General features: G+C 46.9%; 2 protein-coding genes across 4 annotated transcripts in view; both read left to right on the plus strand.

Annotated features, from left to right (window-relative positions):
- The window catches only part of LOC109469438 (PR domain zinc finger protein 13-like), a 13928-nt gene extending 3107 nt beyond the window's left edge, over positions 1 to 10821 (plus strand). The window contains exons 1-4 of one of the 3 annotated variants that reach the window (XM_019767957.1): positions 7327 to 7385; positions 8029 to 9118; positions 9845 to 10160; positions 10425 to 10821. In XM_019767957.1, the coding sequence (XP_019623516.1) occupies positions 8175 to 9118; positions 9845 to 10160; positions 10425 to 10613 (1449 nt within the window). In that variant the 5' untranslated portion in view covers positions 7327 to 7385; positions 8029 to 8174 and the 3' untranslated portion in view covers positions 10614 to 10821. Of the gene's footprint in view, positions 1 to 7326; positions 7386 to 7918; positions 9119 to 9844; positions 10161 to 10424 lie in introns of those variants that run through there. The other 2 variants (XM_019767954.1, XM_019767956.1) reach the window with 2 other exon arrangements.
- A 3379-nt stretch (positions 10822 to 14200) lies between these two features.
- Positions 14201 to 21255, plus strand: part of LOC109469427 (glycine receptor subunit alpha-3-like) — a 62230-nt gene continuing 55175 nt past the window's right edge. The window contains exon 1 of the mRNA XM_019767939.1: positions 14201 to 14312. The gene's annotated coding sequence lies outside the window, so the exon portion shown is untranslated. The remainder of the gene's footprint in view (positions 14313 to 21255) is intronic.

Genomic DNA, 21255 nt, shown 5'->3' on the forward strand with positions numbered 1-21255 from the left:
GCCGAAGGTAAGATTCTGCTTTGCCCATTTTTTTTCAATATTAATTTGTCTAGTCTTTGTATTTTTTTATTTGTTTTTTTGTTTGTTTTTTCTTTCCAATCATCCCGTGAGTCGTATAACTTCGTATAACGCCCTTCGGCGTAACACACCAGCTTCGTAGGCACGCGGCGCGGCGGCAGCTGGCTACATTACACCGAACGACTAACAAACGATCTAACTCTGAACACTGTTTAAAGCTATGTAATAATATTTGTTGTGTTCCGCCGAACGGTGAAACAGACACAGTTAGTCAGTGTTTTGGACTATCCTGTACCGTCCTACCGGCAGGAAGTGGAGTTTACGATGTTTTTCTCAGGTGTTTTAGAGCCATGCAGGTGAAATAGAGCGTCCCGCGCCTTCAAGAAGTCGTGAAAGGCCTGTTGTGTTCGGTGAAGACGTCTCCTCCTTTTCTTGAGACACACAGACGGTACAACAACTAAAATTCCTTGTTGTCATTCTGATAAAAATTACATTTTATAAATTCTCTTCCTAAAGATCCAAAATTCACGATTTTGACGTTGTTTTTAGGACGTCCTTTGCCATTTTCATGGTTTTGATTCACAAAATGTTTGTTTTTCTTTTACTGTCGGAAACAAAAACTACCCATTTTCCTACCCGCATGTGTCTAATCGTCATCAGAATGTAAAAAAAACAAGCTACGAGCTTGTAGCTAAAAATCATTAAAATTCTTCCTTGCCCACCAAGACTAGCTTGTTTTTGGTTTAGTTTGTACTTTGTAAGACCTTGGAGTAGTCAACTGTCAAACGCCTTCCGACATAACAAAATATCCTCGGCCTTGGGAACTCAGACATCCAAGGATTCTGTAAAAGGCTGTCATATTTTCTTTCGTCTTCTTCTTTTGTCGTTGCGAATTAGTGCTTTTCTCGCCGAAAACTTCATGTTTGTTCAGTTCGTGTGTTAAGGAGTTGCTTCTCTAGCTGGAAAATAGTTTTTGGTGAGTTTGGGTTTTAGAAAAGGGGCTGCTTTCGTTGGAAACACGTGGTTTGGTCTGTCTGTGTTTAGGGAGGGACTGCGTAAGTAGAAATCGCAGCTTTTGGTCAGTTTGGATGAAAGGAGACGCTGCTTTCGTTGGAAAGACAGTTTTTGGTCAGTCTGGGTTTTAGAAAAGGACTTCTTTATCTGAAAACCTAGTTTATTCTCTGATCTGCCTGGATTTAAAAAGGGACTGCTGTAGTTGGAAGCACGCACAGCTTTTGGTCAGTTTAGATTAAAGGTGACGCTGCTTTCGTTGGAAACACAGGGTTTGGTCAGTCTAGGTTTAAGAAAGCTACCCTTAAGTGTCATGGAAGGGTCTTTACTTAATAAGATTCCACCCCACTTTCTCACCCTCCCACGAAGAAAGACGTCCCGTAAAACCGCCAGGATTTGGCGTTTGCAGCTTAGCCTGACCGGGTTGTTGTGTTTTCTCTTTCTTCCGTCCCTGCCAGCCTGTACCAGGCTTCGGGAGGCGGCTGGAAAGAGAGAAATCGGCCAAAAAGAGATAACATGCCAGGAGAGTTGGTCCGCTAGAGAGAACAGTTTGCCGCACCCGGGTACTCTCCAGCGGACCAACTCGCCTGGCATGTTATCTCTCTATTTGGCCGATTTCTACTCATTCCAGCCGCCTCCCGATGCCTGGTAGAGGCTGTGGTGTGACTGCCTACCACCCAGCCGCCTCCCGAAGCCTGGTAGAGGCTAGAGTTGTTGTGTTTTGCCGTTCTTCCGTCCCTGCACGGTCCGGGGCCGGCTACAGTCGGGGGGCGGTTGGGGAAGCCGCCGGGCCGGGCTTCAGGCACGCTCGGGTCCGGGGAAACAACGGGGCGCAGAGACAACACGGTCCGTACGGCCGGACATTACCATGCAGCGCGACCGCTGAACGTGCCCGGAGCCCCGGTACCGGGAATATCCGAGCTGGTACGCCGCACAAACCCCGCCCGATTTGGGCCAGGTAGGAATTAACGGGCACAAACACGGGAAAGTAGCGAAGGAAGCGCGCTCAGAGCACCGGAACGGGGGAGGGAGGGGTGCACAGGTGGTCCACGGGCCAAGTAGCAGGGTTCGCGAGGGAAGGTGTGTTAGACTGGAGGGCGGCTTATACATGTTATATACTGGCTGTAAGGATACATGCCGAAGGTAAGATTCTGCTTGCCCATTTTTTTCAATATTAATTTGTCTAGTCTTTGTATTTTTTATTTGTTTTTTGTTTGTTTTTCTTTCCAATCATCCCGTGAGTGCTGATTCGCTGAGTTTCTCTGCCTCTTCTCTGCACACAAATCGTTTCTTCGGTTGAACGAACTTACATATTCTTTGTTCCACCAACCGAATCTGTATCTGTATCAGTATAGCCGGTATAACCGCCCTTCAGCGTAACGCACCAGCTTCGCAGGCACGCGGCGCGGCAGCAGCTAGCTTTTTAGTGATGATGCCTCAACTGTACTTGGTGGCAACGAGTTCCAGTCTACGATAGTTCTGGGGAAATACGAGTTTTTGAACATCTCATCTCTTGGTTGATAACTCTGATATTTGAAGGCATGACTGTTTCCCGTTCTTTTGTGTATACCTAACGACCGTGAGATGTGTGTATTAAAGCCTTGTTTATGTAGTGTTGTGGCTATGATACCGCCACACGGGTGGATGGCAAGACGAGACAAAACATGATCCTTAAAGGATTCTGACGCCATTATAAGATTACGGGAAGATCTCACCAACACGCAGTCGGCGTTACGGAAACAGGAAAACCTACACTTCTGTCTCCGGACTTTTGCTCAGGTCACATTTCCAAACCGGGGCCCGGCCGGGCTGCCTCATGGAACGAAAAGTATGATACAAAAGACAACAAAGCACAAAAAGTTGAAAAAATAGAAATAGTAATGGGAATCATTCGCGTATATTATTGATATCAATTTTCGTTAATCGAAACAGTCCAGTCGGGCCCCGGTTTGGAAATGTGACCTCAGCATTAGATATCCTTTTTACACTACATCAACGAGATACACCAGAAAACTGTTACTCAATCAATTGGGTGGATTTTGAAAACAATTTCGTTGTGTACCTGTTATGTCGTGATCAGAAAGCAAGTTGGAACTGTTAAAAAAATGAAGCAAAGCTGTAATGCTCATTTTACCGCGAACGATTATCCTGTGTCTGTCTAAAGGCTTAACTTGTGACATTCTGTTCAACACCTCCAGTTAAATGTCAGCCACGTACTTAATTATCAACATTATCAACAGCACGGAAGACAAGAGTGGGCCGGGAAAGTTTGCGGACGTGTTCGGGTGAATGGACGCGGGTTTGTTCTGTGTCGGTGCCACGTGTTCACACATTACGGGTTCACAGGTGGTCCGGCCGCCCCAACTTTCCCCACAGGTTGCCTCCTCAACATCTTAACTATTAATCCACTTAGAACCAACCCCAGCATCCTGTTCTTGAGAACCAGGAGAAGAAAGGCGAGGAGCTGCACAAGTCATTTGGTCGATAATTCAATTAGAACTCGCCCCTCCTCAAGCAGGTAGTGAAATCTACCGTGTAAGCATCTTACGTTAGGTAGCAGAACTGGGGCGGAGCGCTGGGAAAAACTCTAGCCTCTAACAGGCTTCGGCAGTCACACCATAGCCTCTACCAGGCACCTTAGGCAGCAGAACTGGGGCGAAACGTTGGGAAAAACTCTAGCCTCTAACAGGCTTCGGGAGGCGGGTGGATCACACCATAGCCTCTAACAGGCATCTTAGGCAGCAGAACTGGGGCGAAGCGATGGGAAAACCAGCAGGAGGACCTAGCCTCTAACAGTCACACCATAGCCTCTAACAGGCATCTTGCTTAGGCAGCAGAACTGGGGCGAAGCGGTGGGAACCATGTATGCATGGGTACTCCTAGCCTCCATAGCATGCTAAAAACTGGGGGTTTGGGGGGGGTCTTCAGGCTATTTTCTGATTGCATATAGACAACATAGCCGGCCTGGTTGAATTCCCCCCGTTTTTAGAACTGGGCTAATCAGAAAACAGCCGAAGATCACCAAACCCCCAGTTCTATAAGCCTGCTACGGAGGCTAATCAGAAAACAGCCGAAGACCACCAAACCCCCAGTTCTATAAGCCTGCTACGGAGGCTAATCAGAAAACAGCCGAAGACCACCAAACCCCCAGTTCTATAAGCCTGCTACGGAGACTAGAGTACTTTACAAGCAGAGGTTTGGGCTTGGGATTAGTTCTGACTGCTATAAAATGCTTATTTTAGCGGCTATTATAGATCTGTCGGCTTGTTATGGTACTCCAGCAGAACTTCCGATTTTGATATCTCGATGGAGAGTTTGTTATACCATCTTGTAGCCCCTTAAGCTCTGTGCAGCTTACGTGGGAATGTGTATGTTCCGTGGTGCCTGGTAGAGGCTACTATTGGAGCTTACATGGGAATGTGTATGTTCCGCGGTGCCTGGTAGAGGCTACTGCTGGAGCTTACGTGGGAATGTGTATGTTCCGCGGTGCCTGGTAGAGGCTACTATTGGAGCTTACATGGGAATGTGTATGTTCCGCGGTGCCTGGTAGAGGCTACTGCTGGAGCTTACGTGGGAATGTGTATGTTCCGCGGTGCCTGGTAGAGGCTACCGTTGGAGCTTACGTGGGAATGTGTATGGGTCCGTGTAAAAGTGCAGGTCCGTCCCGATCTGCTTACGTGTGTTTGCGGAGGTGTTGAGTCCGTGTGTGGTGAGGATTACTGTCCGAGTTGTCCCGGGAACAATCGGGACCGGTCGGTGGAGAGGAGAGTAAACAAGCCTCGGTATAGCTTGGACTTAAGCCTCTTTATACTCTCCAAGCAGAGGTTTGGGTTTGGGGTTATTTTTGGCGTGTTTTCAGACTTTTTCTATCGGGCTTTCTTTTTTGCACTGAAATTTGCCTTCCACTCAGTTGGGTTGGGCGAAAGAAAAATTCCAATGCAAAAATCAGCCCAAACCCAAACCGCCTACTACGTTTTATTGGAGAGTAAACAAGCCCCGGTATAGCTTCGACTTAAGCCTCTTTATACTCTCCAAGCAGAGGTTTGGGTTTGGGGTTCTTTTTGGCGTGTTTTTAGGCGTTTTTATCGGGGTTTCTTTTTTGCACTGGAATTTCTCTTTCTCCCAAGAGCCTCTTTTATACTCTCCAAGCAGAGGTTTGGATTATTTTTGGCGTCTTTTCAGACTTCTTTTTTTATCGGGGAGAGTTGGGTGAGCAGGCCCGGGTGTCTTACCTGGCTATGGCCGGAGGATCATACTTTTAAAATAGAAGTTTATTGCAAATTTATGCCTGGGGGCTAAGTGCAGATTACAAACATAAAAGAACAATGATACTCTCCAAGCAGAGGTTTGGGTTTGGGGTTATTTTGGCGTGTTTTTAGGCTTCTGTATCGGGGTTTCTTTTTTACACTGGAATTTTTCTTTCACCCAACCCAACTGAGTGGAAGAAAAATTTCAGTGCAAAAAAGAAACCCCGATAAAAAAGTCTGAAAACACGCCAAAAGTAAGCCAAAACCCAAACCCTTTTATACGTCGGTGAAGGTTAGACATCCAGGTAATAAGATACGCCAAAAAGCAGTTTCGTCAGTCACTGAGGTAGTGGATGCTACCTGAAACGTCTGACCGTTTTCAAAATCATAATATCCAATTGCTTGAGTAACTGCTTTTTGGTAGCCTCGGGAGGCGGCTGGAAAGAGTAGAAATCGGCCAAATAGAGAGATAACATGCCATGTCTGCTGGGAGAGAACAGTTTGCCGCATCCGAATGTTCTCTCCCAACATACAAACACCCCTGGCATGTTATCTCTCTTACTCGCCCGAGTTTTACTCTTTCCAGTCGCCTCCCGAAGCCTGATAGAGGCTAGCCTTTTGCCAACCCCCTCCTTAGTAGCCGGCGGATCGCGGCACGCAGTGTGGTTAATGCCGTAATTGAGTTATAATCGGATCAGGCGGGAAGGGAGGAAGCTCTTGTCTCTGCTGACTTACCGACAGAAATCCTAAACTTGCAGGAATTTGCGCTGTTTTTTCTCTCCGTGTGAGATTATAGCTAAGCTCTGCGGCACACAGACGGGCGGGGAGGGCAGAATGCAGCACCTCTCCTGTGCGGTTATGTTTTAGAACGACCCGTGGTGCCCCCGGCTGGTGTTTAGTAGCCTCTATCAGGCGTCTGAGGCGACTAGAAAGAGTAAGAATCGGCCAAATAGACAGATAACTTGCTGGGGGAGTTGGTCTGGGTACAGCAAACTGTACTCTCTAGCGGACCAACTTCCCCGGCATGTTATCTCTCTATTTGGCAAATTTCTACTCTTAAAAACATAATAAAACTGTTTTTTCACCCATTGTTAGATGGAAAAACGGTTTTATTTACTGTAACAACTAGGAAGACAATGAGTTTCTTGACCTATTAGTATTAGGTCCAAAATCTGGGCATTTTGGAGTTGATTCAAAACCTGTTTTTATGTGCTTTTTTCTAAAGAAAAAAAAGTGAAGCGAGTGAATGTGAGAACCAGTTGCTTACCTTTGTGCGGCCGGAGTTTCTGAAGTTAAACCTCTCATCCCGGCTGTTTGTTCGCGTTATTTAGACATGAGATCGCTCAGGTGACCTCTGGGATTAGAACCACTCCCCGGGGTGCCTCACGTCTGGGGCCGCTTACCTGTACAGAGCTTACCTGGGCAGTTTTACCTGGCCTTACATGGGGCCTGGGCTGTCATACCTGGGCCGTTTTACCTGAGACCTGGGTTTTACCTGTGCTTACCTGTACGGGCCTGTACATAACCGCGTTAGATTGGGTCATTTAGCCTCTACAAGGCTTCGGGAGGCGGTCGGAAAAAGAGTACAGTTTGCCGCAAACTGTACTCTTTTGCGGACCAACTCCGCCGGCATGTTATCTCTCTATTTGGCCGAATTCTACTCTATCCAGTCGCGTTCCGACGCCTGGAAGAGGCTAAGGTGTGACTGCCTACAGTCCAGCCACCTCCCGAAGCCTGGTAGAGGCTAATGTATTGCTGCCTACCATCCAGCCGCCTCCCGAAGCCTGGTAGAGGCTAATGTATTGCTGCCTACCATCCAGCCGCCTCCCGAAGCCTGGTAGAGGCTATGAGTCCTCCGCAGTTGCGGTTGGAGAGAGGTTTTCTATCTTCCCGGTTGAAGGGCCGATCATGGATGTCGGATTATCGCTGTTCTAACCTCCCCTGGCGCGATTGGTCCTTATAAGAACATTAACCCACGGGCGGGCGGGGTTTCGCGCTATCAGCTGGTACATCGCTGCAAAAACACACGATTCTCACAAAAGTACGTCCTGATGAAGATAGGAGGTGGACAGAAGAAAGGTGTGCGAGATTTAAGGACTTTTTCCTCAGGTGTGTTAAGGTGATATTGTGGTGCAGACTTCTTTGCACTATCAGCTGCTCCATTGCTGCAAAAACAAACGATTCGCACAAAAGTACGTCCTGACAAAGATAGGAGGAGGGCAGATAGAAAGGTGTGTGAGTTTTAAGGACTTTTTACGTCTACCCTGGGTGCCAAATTCCCCTCGGGATCAGCTCCCCGTAGCGGTAAGTTAGATAGGCGGGCGAAGGGGTCTTGGTTACCGTAGGAAAACGGCTAGCGGCCCGATACTAGTTTGGCACCCAGGGTAATTTAGACAGGTGGGTGAAGGGCTCTTGGTTGCCGATGGAAAACGGCTAACGGCCCGATATTAGTTTGGCACCCAGGGTATTTTACTTCAGGTGTGTTAAGACTTAAGTTCCTCAGCTCCAGGTGGGATTGTGGGCCAGGGTTAGACGGACTTAGAGTGGCGGCGATACGCACGGGGAAGTTTTCCCGGCTGGGCTGTAGGTACACAAACGTACCTGAGTGCGGCAGGCGACAGGAGTTCCACCGTTAGGGTTAAAACAACACCTGTGCAGGTATATATACCACACCTGGTGTACAGGTACGCCCGTGCGTTCCCCTCCTTCTGACGTGTTTGTTTTGACCGGTTGCCTCTGTTGAAATTTGCAGGTGACCGCTCGTGGAGTGAGCACTGAATCAACACCGCACTTGGCTACACCTGCCGTGCGTATACACACCTGAGGACCACACCTGCCGTGCGTATACACACCTGTGGGAGATACCTGCCGTGCGTATACACACCTGAGGGCGACGCCATGTCAACTCCCGAGCCCGACACCAGCGTACCGGGACGCAGGAGTTCCCCCGGCGGGAGGCAGGAGGGAAAATCCCCGAGGACGGAGACCAGCGACCCGGTACGAGGCCACACGGCGCGGAAGGACACTAGCGGGCCGGTACGGGCCCATAGCGGGCATGTGCGGGCTCACACGCCGCCGAGGGACGGCAGCGACCCGATACGAGCTTACACGGCTCACAAGGACACTAGCGATCCGATACGAGCCCATAGCGGGCCGATACGGGCCCAAACGCCGGGAAAGGACGGCAGTGGTCCGAAACGAGCCCACACTCCGCTACGGAAGGACACTAGCGGGCTGGTCCAAGCCCACACACCGCGGAAGGAGGCTGCCATCCCCGTACGGGCCCAGACGCTATCCCCGCCGAGAGACCCCAGCGGGCCGGCCCGCACCCACACGCCGCCGTCCCCGCCCGTGATCACGCCGGTCGCCCCTCCGTTCTCCACCCCCGGCTACCCGTTCCCGCTGTTCCCCGGCTGCCGTCCCGACGGCCTGCTCCAGCCCGCCCCGATCCTCCCCGCTCAGCCACCGCACGGCGCAGCCTTCCTCCTCGGCAGGGAGAAGGCCTTCGCCCCGCTGCCGGCCGGCGGGCGCTCCGCTAGCCACTTCGACGCCGCCTTCCCTCGCTACGGGCTGTTCGAGCGCTGCCTGTGCCCGTCACTAGCACAAACCCCACAGGACTGGCTACTCAAGCCCGGCGCCGACTCAGCCCGACAGTACTACTACGGACTTCTGGAAAAGGACCGTTTCATGAGCGGGCTGAAGCCACCGGGCGGCTCGGCGTACCCCGGCGGGCTGCTGAGCACCCCCGTCCCGTCCATCTCTCCGTACCGCCCCGCTCTGCCCTCCTTCTTCCTCGGCAAGGACGCCTTCAACACGACCCACGCCGCGCCGTACCCATTCAGGTATTGTCTCAGTACTATTTTTTTATTCTTCATTTTTATATATTTCAACATATAATCACAAGACGTGGTGGGGACACACTCAAGTTTTTTCAACTTATATTAATGCCGCCACCAACACAAGGGGCAAAACAATACAATACGCGCCGTTAACCCATTCAGGTATTGTCTCAGTACTATTTTATTGTATTGCCTAGTTTGGACCATTTCTTCTTCTTTTTTTATTCCAACATGTAATGCTGAGGTCACAATACCCGCACAGGGCCCGGTCGGGCAGATATTGGGAACGAAAAATACGATATAAAAGGCAACAAAACACGGAAAATTCCTAATAACAATCATGGGAACTATATCTGTATATTCTTGATATGAATTGTCAATTATAGTGTTTGCCCTCCCTGGGCACATTGAAACTGTTAACCAAGACGTCCCGGGTTCGAGTCTCGACATGCCACCGATCTTGTGCCCTTGGGAAAGGCAATTTACAATTTCCTCAGTTAAGTCAAGTGAAAATGAGTATTGTCATGTCCTGTATATGTCCTTTGTGTTGGTGGCGGCATAAAATAAGTTGATGTAACTTGAGTGTGCCGTCACCACGTCTAGTCATGAAATGTTGGAATATGAAAAAAACCGATATGCTGTATCCCTGGTTAAATGATGTACAATAAAGGTTATTATTATTATTAATAAATTTACTACTAAGTAGTAAACAAAAACGACCCCCCTCAGGTACCCGACACTCGTCGAAGACGCCCTGCGGAAGCCCGCCGGCGCCCTGATCGACGAGAGCCCGACGTCCTCCTCCATCCAGCTCACCCTGAAGACGGCGTCCAACAAGACGCGTAAAGGCCACCTGTGCATCTATTGCGGGAAGCTGTACTCCCGCAAGTACGGCCTAAAGATCCATCTGCGGACTCACACAGGCTACAAGCCGCTCAAGTGCAAGGTCTGTCTGCGGCCTTTCGGGGATCCGAGTAACCTCAACAAGCACATCCGTCTGCACGCGGAGGGCGAGACGCCGTACCGCTGTCCGCACTGTGGCAAGGTTAGTTACAACTGCCTTACAACTGCCTTACAACTGTCTTACAACTGTTATACAACTGTCTTACAACTGTTATACAACTGTCTTACAACTGACTTACAACAACTCTTTTACAACCCTGAACAAGCACTGTAGCAAGGTGAGAACTGCTGTTGAGTGTTGTAAACTATACTCTTATAACTCTTATACTCTTTAAGACATAGACCACCTTTAACTATTTTCTACCAATGATAATAATAAAAATCCTGTTATTCATCCTCTGCCCAGGTGCTAGTGCGCAGGCGCGACCTGGAGCGTCACGTGAAGTCCCGACATCCCGACGCCGCCGCCGAACACCCGAAGAAACCCGAGGACGGACCCGAGCGGCCCCGACTCCGCCCGACGGCCACTTCGGACGGCGCGAGCGACGCCGACGCCATTAGCGACCACGACGACGCTGACGTCAGCGATAACTGAGAGTGACGCAACTTCCGGCCAGCGAGCACTGAGAGTGACGTAACTTCCGGCCATGCAGCGAACACTGAAAGTGACGCAACTTCCGGCCAGCGAACACTGAAAGTGATTCAACTTCCGGTGGAGATTTGAAAACGCGATTTACAAACTTTCTTCTGTATTTAAAGTTAAAACTTTAGATCCGACACAAAAAGTTCTCTTACCTAGAACTTTCGGCCAGTCACTCTGGTCTTCCTCTGTAGACTGACCCAGTAAGGCTTGTCACGTGGCTTCTTTGAAGTGTGACGTCAACATTGGGTCAAAGGTAGACGATGTTGGCCCCCGTCGCGGTTAAGTGAAGGTTGATGGGCCCTGATGTAAAACTTTCGTCTGTATATAGATATACATATATGAAAGATATAATGTTGTAGATGTTTTTATGATGTATGTTAAGTTATATCTATGCACGAGTCCGCCACTAGAACTGTGGTGGAAAAGTAAGGCAAATTGATTCGGACCTTCTCACAATAACGGAAAAGTTGTGAGGTAAGTCCACGACTTCAGTACAAACGGTCTGCGAACCTTCGTGTGGCTCTGGGAGATTAAAGACTATTTGAGATTTGTTTAAAGTAAAAAACACAAAGAAGTTCTCTCACCTGGAGCTTTCGACCAGTCACTCTGGTCTTCCTCAGTAGACCTGAGATTGACATAAAGGCGATTTTGTTGACGAAACAAGTGACTTGTTCCCCTACTGTGGAGTGTTTAAGTGTATCACTAGTTATTACCGAACATCCATCTACTTTGACACTAAAGAAATACGAAACGATCGTGGCTATTCTGGGGTATTAAACGTTAGGAAAAGACAAAAGATCATCTCCGGAATTGTGCAGTAAAAAGCTGTGACATTCTGTAGGGCCTCGTGTTTTTTTTAATGACAAAACAAGACTTTACCTACTACTGTATCACTTTGCTTGCCAAACATCTATCTACTTCAACACTAAACGAATACGCAAAGATTTTGGCTGTTCTAGGGTTTGAAACATTAACAAAAAGACAGAAGACAACCCTGGCGGACCCGTTTGGAAAAGATTATCCCTGGAATCTGCAGTAGCCGCGACCAGGGGAGATTCTATAGCCGGTAGAATTGTCCTGTCCTGAGATTCTAACGGAAAATCAGCTCCCGTCAATTGTCTGATGTTTGCAGATATAAAACTTTACACCGAATCGTGTAGGAAGGAACAGTCGTCAAATTTCTCCTCACATGTAGTTTTCCTGTTCATCCTGTAAATTTGGGTGTAAAAGACTCTGGAAGCGATTTTTCCTAAAGTTCATCTGTGTTGGTAGACGTCATTATGCCATTCAGGCTAGAAAGAAAGAATGAAAAAGAAGAAAGCTAAGAATGAATGACAATACATCTATTCCATCCCATACGATCCTTTCTCCACTAGAGCTCTCCCAGTGAAGCGCTGCGTACACAGAAGTCATAGAAACAAACTCGGGCAACTAGAACTAGTCTTGCTTGGCGCATGGGCCCTCTCTGGCGAATGGATACCGCCTGACCAATTTTCGTTTTATTTCAACATGCAAAAATACAATACATAGTGGTGACACACTCAAGCAAAATGCTTATATTCACGTCACCACTAGACATAAAATAAAAACTACATCACAAAATTTGATACTGTCTTTGGCCACCCTAGGATCTGCTTGGAGATTAGTCTAGAACAACCTGCGCAGGATGTTAAGCTGTATCTGTACTTAACTGTGAGTAACGCGATCCAAATTTGCCGCGTCGGTTTTCTAACGGGCATGAGTCCATGTCGCTGTACAGGATCGCCAGCTCGGATTCTGATCTAGAACCTCGGATAGCCTGTATACCGCCCCTGGCAACAGTCTGGCACCCAGGCTAGCCCTGGAGCCGAGGAGCTAGCCTGTACACCGCCCCTGGCAACAGTCTGGCACCCAGGCAGGAACAGTCTGCGCACGAGGCTAAGCTATATCTGTACTTCACTGTGAGTATAGCGATCCAAATTTGCCGGATCGGTTTTCTAACGGGCATGAGTCCATGTCGCTACCCGGGATCGCCAGCTCGGATTCTCAGATCCCAGCCTCGGGAAGCCTGGCTGTGAGCTGGCGGGATTTCCTGCGTGTTTAGACGGGAGGTAACCTCAGGACCGTTCCGCTCACGGTGGTCCTGTTACTGTTTATACTGTAGAAGTGGCGGGTAAACATCGGGATGGTTTTACAAGGACGGGGACAGAACAGGGAAAATGTAGCCTCTACCAGGCGTCGGGAGGCGACTGTTAACAAACCCCGGGCGTTAGCCTCTACCAGGCTTCAGGAGGCGGCTGGAAAGAGTAGAAATTGACCAGATAGAGAGATAACATGCCAGGGGAGTTTGTGACGAATACGATAACGTGACAACAATAGAAGTCCGTAGGAGATAACTAGTGACGTAAGCGGTTAGAGTTTCATGTGCAGTTTTGTGCAGGACGCATGAGTTAAAAAAGACAGTTTCCGCCATGCTGGAACAGCGACAGGAAAACTCAGATAATGTTTTACTGCAAATCCATGCCCGAGGGCTAATTGCAAGTACAGAAGAAACATTTGGTATAAAAACAGGCAATTAATACACAGAAAACTACTGTTAACTCATAAAAAAGGACACGTACTCAAGACTCTTATCGTGAACATCAGACGTGAACCAAGTTTGTTCGTTAGTTTGTCTGTGTACATGAGGTTTGACAGTAATAGAAAGAAGACATGATTTATATGTACATGATAATGTGAACGACGCGACGATGCGTAACCATGGCAAAAATGCGTAACCATGACAACAATGTATAACCATGGCACTGCAGTGAATAAACAGAACAGATTTAGAGATATGAACTTTGAGTGCAGACTCTGGATTGGGTGTCTGTCTGTCTGTCTGTCTTTCTGTTTGTTTGTTTGTTTGTATGTATTAAAAATGAATAACAATAAGACGACTCGTTGTAATGCGTCTTATGGATTGATTGATTGATCGATCGATCGATTGATTGGTTTATTGATTAATTGATGACGCCGGTGAAGGTTAGAGCTAAAGATAGAAAATTACATCATACAAAATACATCGATCAGTTGCATTCTCTCTGAAGTTTGGCCTTTCGGAAAGCCAATCTTCATCAATGACTGATAATGACAATGTATGGTGGAAGTATTGCATCTGAAACGTCTGAATGATCAGTAGGCCAGTGGATAGAATGGAGATGAACAGTCATTTCCCATCCATCTGATGAAGCGAACGAACTGCAGTTTCAGATAGAACCGCTGTGTGGCGCTGTGACTTCTCCTCTGTGATCTCTGATTCTGGGCCGTACCATCTCTGAAGATCGAAGTGGCAGAAAATAAAGTCCCAACGATTTCATCAGGGAAATAGGTGTAGAAGAATTTAGATTCCTAAACTTTGTTCTGTTTTGACATTGTTCAATTTATGTCAAGTAACCCATAAAATTACTTGAAATACAAAATTTAAGTCCAGAAAATTATTATCAAAGAAAACGACGGACCCTCTTCCCCCTTTAACTAAGTGAACTGTTCCAACCGACCTGAAGCTGAAAGTGGCCAATCACGATCCTTCTTCTATAATAGAACACCACGTGACCTGTGACTTCGATGACAAAGTTTCCCGCCGCTGGAGGACATCTTTGCCTGTGACCTTCCGACTTCAGAAACACACAGGTGAGTGAAAGGACAGGTTCCGTCTGTAGGTTTGAGGAAAAAGCTGAGTTTTAACGTCTGGAAACTCGCAGGTGAACTCAAGGTCAGCGCTTGGGAGTAGAAATAAACCCTCCCCCCTCCCCACGCAACACATGAACAACACAGACCCCGCAACATGTACAATGTCCCGAATATGCAAATGACTTATAGAATTGTCCTGAAATATTATACAGATACACTTGCAGACGAAGCGACCATTTATGTGTGAACTTTTAATGAAACCCGGTTTAAGTAAGAGCCAGGCATATTCGTCTTTCCATCTTCTTTCAGTATCTGCGATCTTATATAATTATACTTCGTGAAGGTTAGACATCCAGGTACTAGTAATGACACACGAGAAAAAAGTTACTCAAGCGACTGGAGTTAACTCCCCCATTAGCATCAACCTTGTTTTAGCTTTGTCTTACTTTTACTGCTTTTGTTTCATGTGAACTGCCTAAAATTTATTTCTCTCATAATTTGCATATCAATCCATAGTTTCTGGATAAACACCTGTTCAACAACTTCTGCATCTTATGTTTTTATCCTTTACTCGTGCCAGTCAGGTACCGTGTTCGGTTAGCTGCAAGTGAAACATCCACTATCACGTAATCACACAGTGAAGTTTGGGTAACTAATTATTCCTGATATCCTTAATGTCCGCCGTAACTCACGGCGTCACCAGGGGGCGGTTAGGCGGAGGGAAATGACTGCCGCAAACCTGATTACCGCATTCCCGGCTTTTTTTAAATATTCCAACATTTCATGGCTAGACATGGTGACGGCACACGCAGGTTATATCAACTTATTTTATGCCGCCACCAACACGGAACGAATACAGGACAGGACAAGACTCTTTTTCACTTGAGTTAAGTGAGGAACGCCGTGTAAAGTGCCTTTCCCGAGGGCACAAGATCGGTGGCATGTCAGGACTCGAACCCGGGACTTCTTGGTAAATTTTATTGTGGAATGAATGTACGGAACCTAGAGGTGAGCCCCTTAGTAATAATAATAATAAGAACTTTATTGCACGACAATTGCACATGGTACAATGTATGGGAAAATTAGAGAGAGTAACAACAATAAAATAAGTGTGTTGAACAAGACCTAATGTCGAATAAAACCTACCATATCTATATCATAATTATTAAAAAAATATGGGATAGCACAAGTCTTTGATAAAGTGTCACAATCGAGTGGCCTAATCACAAGTTTCGGTATTTTTTCTAATAGCTAAGCATTCCTTTATATATCTACCTATTTTTGCGTTGTGGGGGCCATTACATGTAAAGATATATTCAAATCTGTCTCCAACATCGAGACTCTTGAAATCTATGGTACTTGATTAGTACCAGCTTGTACAGACAGATTTTGCATGACAGTTCCGGTATCTGTACCAGACAGTGGGGCGGTTTGGAGTCAGTGTTTTCCCCACCGGTACGTTTTACTGACGATTACTGGCAGCTTCGTTATTGAATCACGTCAAAGTCTTAGGAACTACATTATTAAGTTATCAAATAAACCCACAAGTCTGACAGCACCAGGGTCTCTGTGGACCGTTCGAAAGTCGCTACATTTAATCCCGAACTTTATCGTCTGGATGCTCAAATATAGATACTCTAAACCGCTACATGTGGCTGTTATTCAGAACGGTAACTATGTAGCAAATAGGACATCGGAACAGCCTAGAGAAACACAAGTGTAGCGGAAATGTTGCATTATTACTCTCCTCGAGATTGACTCCATAAGTTAAGTTGTAGAAGACCATACAAAAGTCTCTGTACTTTTTGTGTTGTGTCAATAAAGAATCATGTCATAAAACGCGCTCGAGACAAGCTTAAATTAGCTACATTCATCAGACAACAAACCTTTACATCGCCAACTTGTGAGTTATAAGATAACCTACAGTAGTTATGTTAACCTTCGTAGAATGAAACACATTTTTTGCTCTGTTTCTTCTTCTTCCTCTTCTTCCTCTCCAGACAAATAAGGTCAGTGACCTGGACCAGACATCTGTCACCATGGTAACTGGTGTTGGGTTATATCATGTTGAAAGTGCCATGCAGAATGAGTTCAAGAGGGGCTTCATGGTCACCATATATGTATATTATGAGTGTATTTGAGTAGGAATAAACAAAGCAGTAGTTTGTTAAGCTGGGCCATGTGAAGGTAAACATGATGCATTTGCTTTGCATGATGTAACCCTTCTATCTCCCACGGCGTATTTTCCATCAAAACTACCGCAGCGCTGCTTCACAACAAGACAGTTATTTATCACATGAGAGGCATTAAATAGTCCATCAAGATGGCGATAAGCCGCAGTTTCCCCGCTAATTTTCCTCAGTTGTGAACAGTTAGGACTAAATAAAGAAGCATGAGGTACTCTAACGTCCCGTAGGAAACGGGGGCACTTCATTATACAGCATGAGAACCATCAGGAGATATATCATTGTGACTATCCGAGTCGTTACACCATTAGGCCACACGCCAAAAAGCAGTTACTCATTAGGCCACACCATCTTAATTCTATGGATGACATCCGCGCGCGCATTGATTTTCGCCTGTTGTCAAAAGAAAAAAAAAAAGAAAGATCACGTCCTCAGAGGCTCTGGCCTGGCTCTAGGCCCGGGTAGTCCATGGTAGTTAGCGACAATACGGAGCCGGGCACCCAGGCTACCGAAGCTCCACGACTCAAGAACTCAGTACATACATACAGTGCCGATTCATAAATTCTGCAAACGGCCAGCATGTCATACATACGTCGCTGTGTACTGCTGCAAATTCACAATAGCATGAGGCATTTTAACACACTACAGGGAACGGGGGCACTTCATTATACAGCATGAGAACCATTAGAATATACATCATTGCGACTATCAGACCCGGTAGACCATTAACGCGTACAAAATCGGCGTTTTGGAGAGATCCGCGGACGCGTGTATGAACTAACGGGGACTGTGGGACTGGTCTAGGGACGCTATTTGTGCGCACTGGGGCCACACCAGCCTCTTAGGACACCTTCCATTTTAAAGCTCTGTAGCTATAGGACACTTTTCAAACTGCTAAGTACCATAACTCAAGTAAAATTGAAGAGCTAGATAATTAAAATACACTGACTAATGTTTGTATTCCATATACATTGCAAAAATTAAATCATAAGCTATATTAATATGTCTCCATTGCTTCGAAATTATACCTTAAGCATGACCGACATACAGAAGACAGAAAAAGCTAGCCTCTACCAGGCTTCGGGAGGCGGCTGGAAAGAGTGGAAATCGACCAAATAGAGAGAGATAACATGCCGGGGGAGCGGCAAAGGGTTCTCTCCCTGCAGACCAACTCCATTGGCATGCTAGATCTCTCTATTTGGCCGATTTGCACTCTTTCCAGCCGCTTCCCGAAGCCTGATAGAGGCTAAGAAAGAGCCACAGTTCTGACAGAGCCAGTATTATCACGCCACGTCCTTAGTTTATCTCCTAATCTGGAGTGTGCGGTTTGGTCTGAAGAGATGGTCTGGTGCTCGCGTGAAGACTGGATAACGTGGTAATAATGATATCATAATCTCGCTTTAGTCCTCTGAGTTATCATATATTAATGTATAATGACCAGCGCTTACGTTAAGACTGGCAGTTATCATAATATCATAATCATAATCCCAGCTCGGCCCTTTAAGATATTAATGGTTACAAATATCATAATCTCGGATCGGCCCTCTAAGTTATTAATGGCTAATTACCAGCGCTAACGTGAAGACTAGATAATGCTAATATTATTATAATGTCATAATCTTAGCTCGGACCTCTGAGTTATTACGTATTAATGTGTGATGATCAGCGCTTACGTAAATACTGGATAGCGCAGTTATTATGATATCATAATCCAAGCCCTCGAAGTTATTAAGTGGGGCTATTAACATCATAATCTCAGCTCGGCCCTGTAAGTTATTAATGTGTGACGATCAGTTCTAAGCCGGCAGTGTGTGGTCCTTGTCCGGTTCAGCCGGAAATCGGGCCGCGATTATCGTATTGTGGTCGGATGTGATCGTATTGTGGTCGGGCGTGATCGTATTGTGGTCGGGCGTGATCGTATTGTGGTCGGGCGTGATCGTATTGTGGTCGGGCGTGATCGTATTGTGGTCGGGTGTGAAAAGATCTGTCGTAAGTCTGTCTGTTTCCTGGGAGTTGGGCGGGGGAAATGCGGATAGTTGTCAGAACCGTACTTTATCCAGAACCATGCTTTACCCAGAACCGTGCTTTATCCAGAGCCATGCTTTATCCAGAACCATGCTTTATACAGGTACGGTTATGGATAGTACACGCGTATCCAGAACCGTACCTGGGGCAAATGTATGTTCTTGGATACGCCGAGACTATCCAGAACCGTGGCTGAGTCGTGTTGAGGGATCAGTGACAGTTGGCGTTAGTGGTTGAGCTGGGCCCATTGGTGCCGGGAGGATTTTCTAACGGCCGGGAAACAAGAAAAGAAAAGGGAGAGACAGTGGGCTGTGACGGCCTTAAGGCGCGCGTCTTTCCTTAGTGCACTAAGAGACAGCGCCTTAAAGACGGGGTTCTTTCTCAGCGCGCTCAGACGTCTGTCTCCGCTCAGCACCAACACTTCTGCTTGGAGATTAGGCCGAGTACTGTCTTGTTGTAGTATTTTGCTTGAAGCGGTTGATATCCTCACTTTCCCCACAATACCTGACCAAACACACCTCTATGCCTATGCAGGTTGTCTGTTTATAGATATGACTAGGGCACGCCTCCGCGGAGGTAATGCGTGTAGCCCCACTGCATGGACACAAGCCGTGCGTAAGTCTCCCAGCCAACCATTACCAACTTTCTGCACACTCAAGTTTTTTCACGGAGGCTTTCGCCGTCACTCTCCGTTCGAAGCACACGAGGCTGGCTTCAATAGAAATATTTCAAACCGATCATTCCATATTCTCAACAGTACAAAAAGAGGAATCAAATTCCTTTCCCTGCCCTGTGCTGAGCCCGTTGGGGGCAGAAATGCGCGATAAAGGTGTTCTCTATTTCCCGGTGACACGCCGACCTCCGGACTGAGGGAAAATCCGTCCCCGCCTGCAGCTGCCTTGAACTTGGAAACCAGATCAATAAGTAAGTCACCGCGCCTATTCTTCAACCTCTCCTTGAAGTGCCGGGACGGATTAATCTTTAAGTCTTTCCTTCTCAAGACGCGGTGAAGCATGTCTCCTCCCCCGTAGAATCTCGGGTAATTTCTGCATGTAAAATGTTTGCGTGACGTCGTGAGAGAATCCGAGTCTGGTTATTCTGTACCCGAACTGCTGACAGACAACCTCGCGGATTGTGCCGCTGCTCTGAACAGTCTGAGGAATTCCCAAATCACAAGATACGCCAGAAAACAGCTACTCAACCAACTGGATATGATTGTGGAAACGGCCAGACGTTTCAGGTAGCATCTACTACCTTTCGTCAGTGACGCTGGAGAGTTGTGAGAAAAGCAGGTTTATAAGCTTGTGGATTTTGCGGCGGGTCTGAAGAGAAGGAATTTCCTGCAGGATGGTTTCTCTCTGCGTGCGCGTTTATCCGGGAAGAACTGTTTTGTCTCTGCAGAGGATGTACCTAGTGTTATCTGTGCTCAGGTGAGTCTATCTAGCTGAAATTATCAGGTGATGATAGGGAGATCTGAGTAAAGCGTTTTGGCCATTCTTAGTGAACTTAGTGATATGCTGGCATCAGTGAACTCAGCACAGCCATAGTTGTCAGGTGAGGATAAGGATATCAGAGTTAAGCGTTTCGGCCATTCGTAGTGAACTTAGTGATACACGGATCATGATGGCATCAGTAAAACCAAGGACGTGCGGGGTGCTAATTCCTTCCTATATAATGTCCTTGGTGAAATCAGAGCACCGACACTTGTAGCCTTTTTTTGCTAAAAATGCTGACAGGCCGGTAGCGGATCTTGGGGAGCGGACAGAAGCTAAAAAGGCTTACACTCAGGCTACGACACCTACAGTACGTGGACACTTTATTTACTGCATTAATTTTCATTCAAAGTGTTCAAATAATATTTATTTACAGCGTTACACAGAAAGGTTCAAACACACACACACACACACACACACACACACATATATATATATATATATATATAAACAAAACTCCACTCGTGTTTTTGGATGCAGATTGAACTGTGACTGTATGGCAAGCTGTTCATATACATATGCATATGTACGTTAAAATAAACACAAGGAGTGTGAACAAAATTAAGATCTCCCGTTTAAATTTCCTCAGTCCTTCTCGCTAACACCTGCCGGCATATGCCGCTAGACGTACTGAGAATTGAGATATTCTTATTCCTACGAGTAGAGAATATTCCACTGTGTGACCAGAATACACTCAGTACATTACCTACAGCCCCTAGAAACAACTCCAGCACCTGCGGCGCTCTCGGCGCTTTACTTTAAGTAAAAAGCCTCTGACGTTATCGGGCTATCTGTGAGCCGTACCGGTGCAAAGTTAAGCCGGCCGGCGCGTCAGAGTAGAAAGTGCCACCGCGAAATTTGCATTCAGTCTGGGCTACAGGTTTTATCAGGACACCAGCAGCAGGAATGTCACACGGAAAAACCCGCCACGTCACAGATATGTGTTGGTTTATATGATTGTGAACCCCCTTTTTTTGCAGTCGTGAGATCTGACTTGTGAGTTTAAGTCAACTGTAGCTTTGCCTGTCTTTTCAATTTAATCCTGTTACTTTTGCCTGCCTTTCAAGTTTCATATCAGCCGCTGTAGCTTTGCTTGTAGCTTTGCCTGTCTTAATATCAGGTCCTGTAGCTTTGCCTGTCTGTCACCTGTGTCTGTATCTGTATAGCCGGTATAACCTACCTTCCGCGTAACACACCAGCTTTGCGGGCACGCGGCGCGGTGGCAGCTGGCTACATTAC

Source organism: Branchiostoma belcheri, unplaced genomic scaffold, assembly GCF_001625305.1.
Source record: "Branchiostoma belcheri isolate BF01 breed outbred unplaced genomic scaffold, Haploidv18h27 scaffold202, whole genome shotgun sequence".
Classification (NCBI taxonomy): domain Eukaryota; kingdom Metazoa; phylum Chordata; class Leptocardii; order Amphioxiformes; family Branchiostomatidae; genus Branchiostoma; species Branchiostoma belcheri.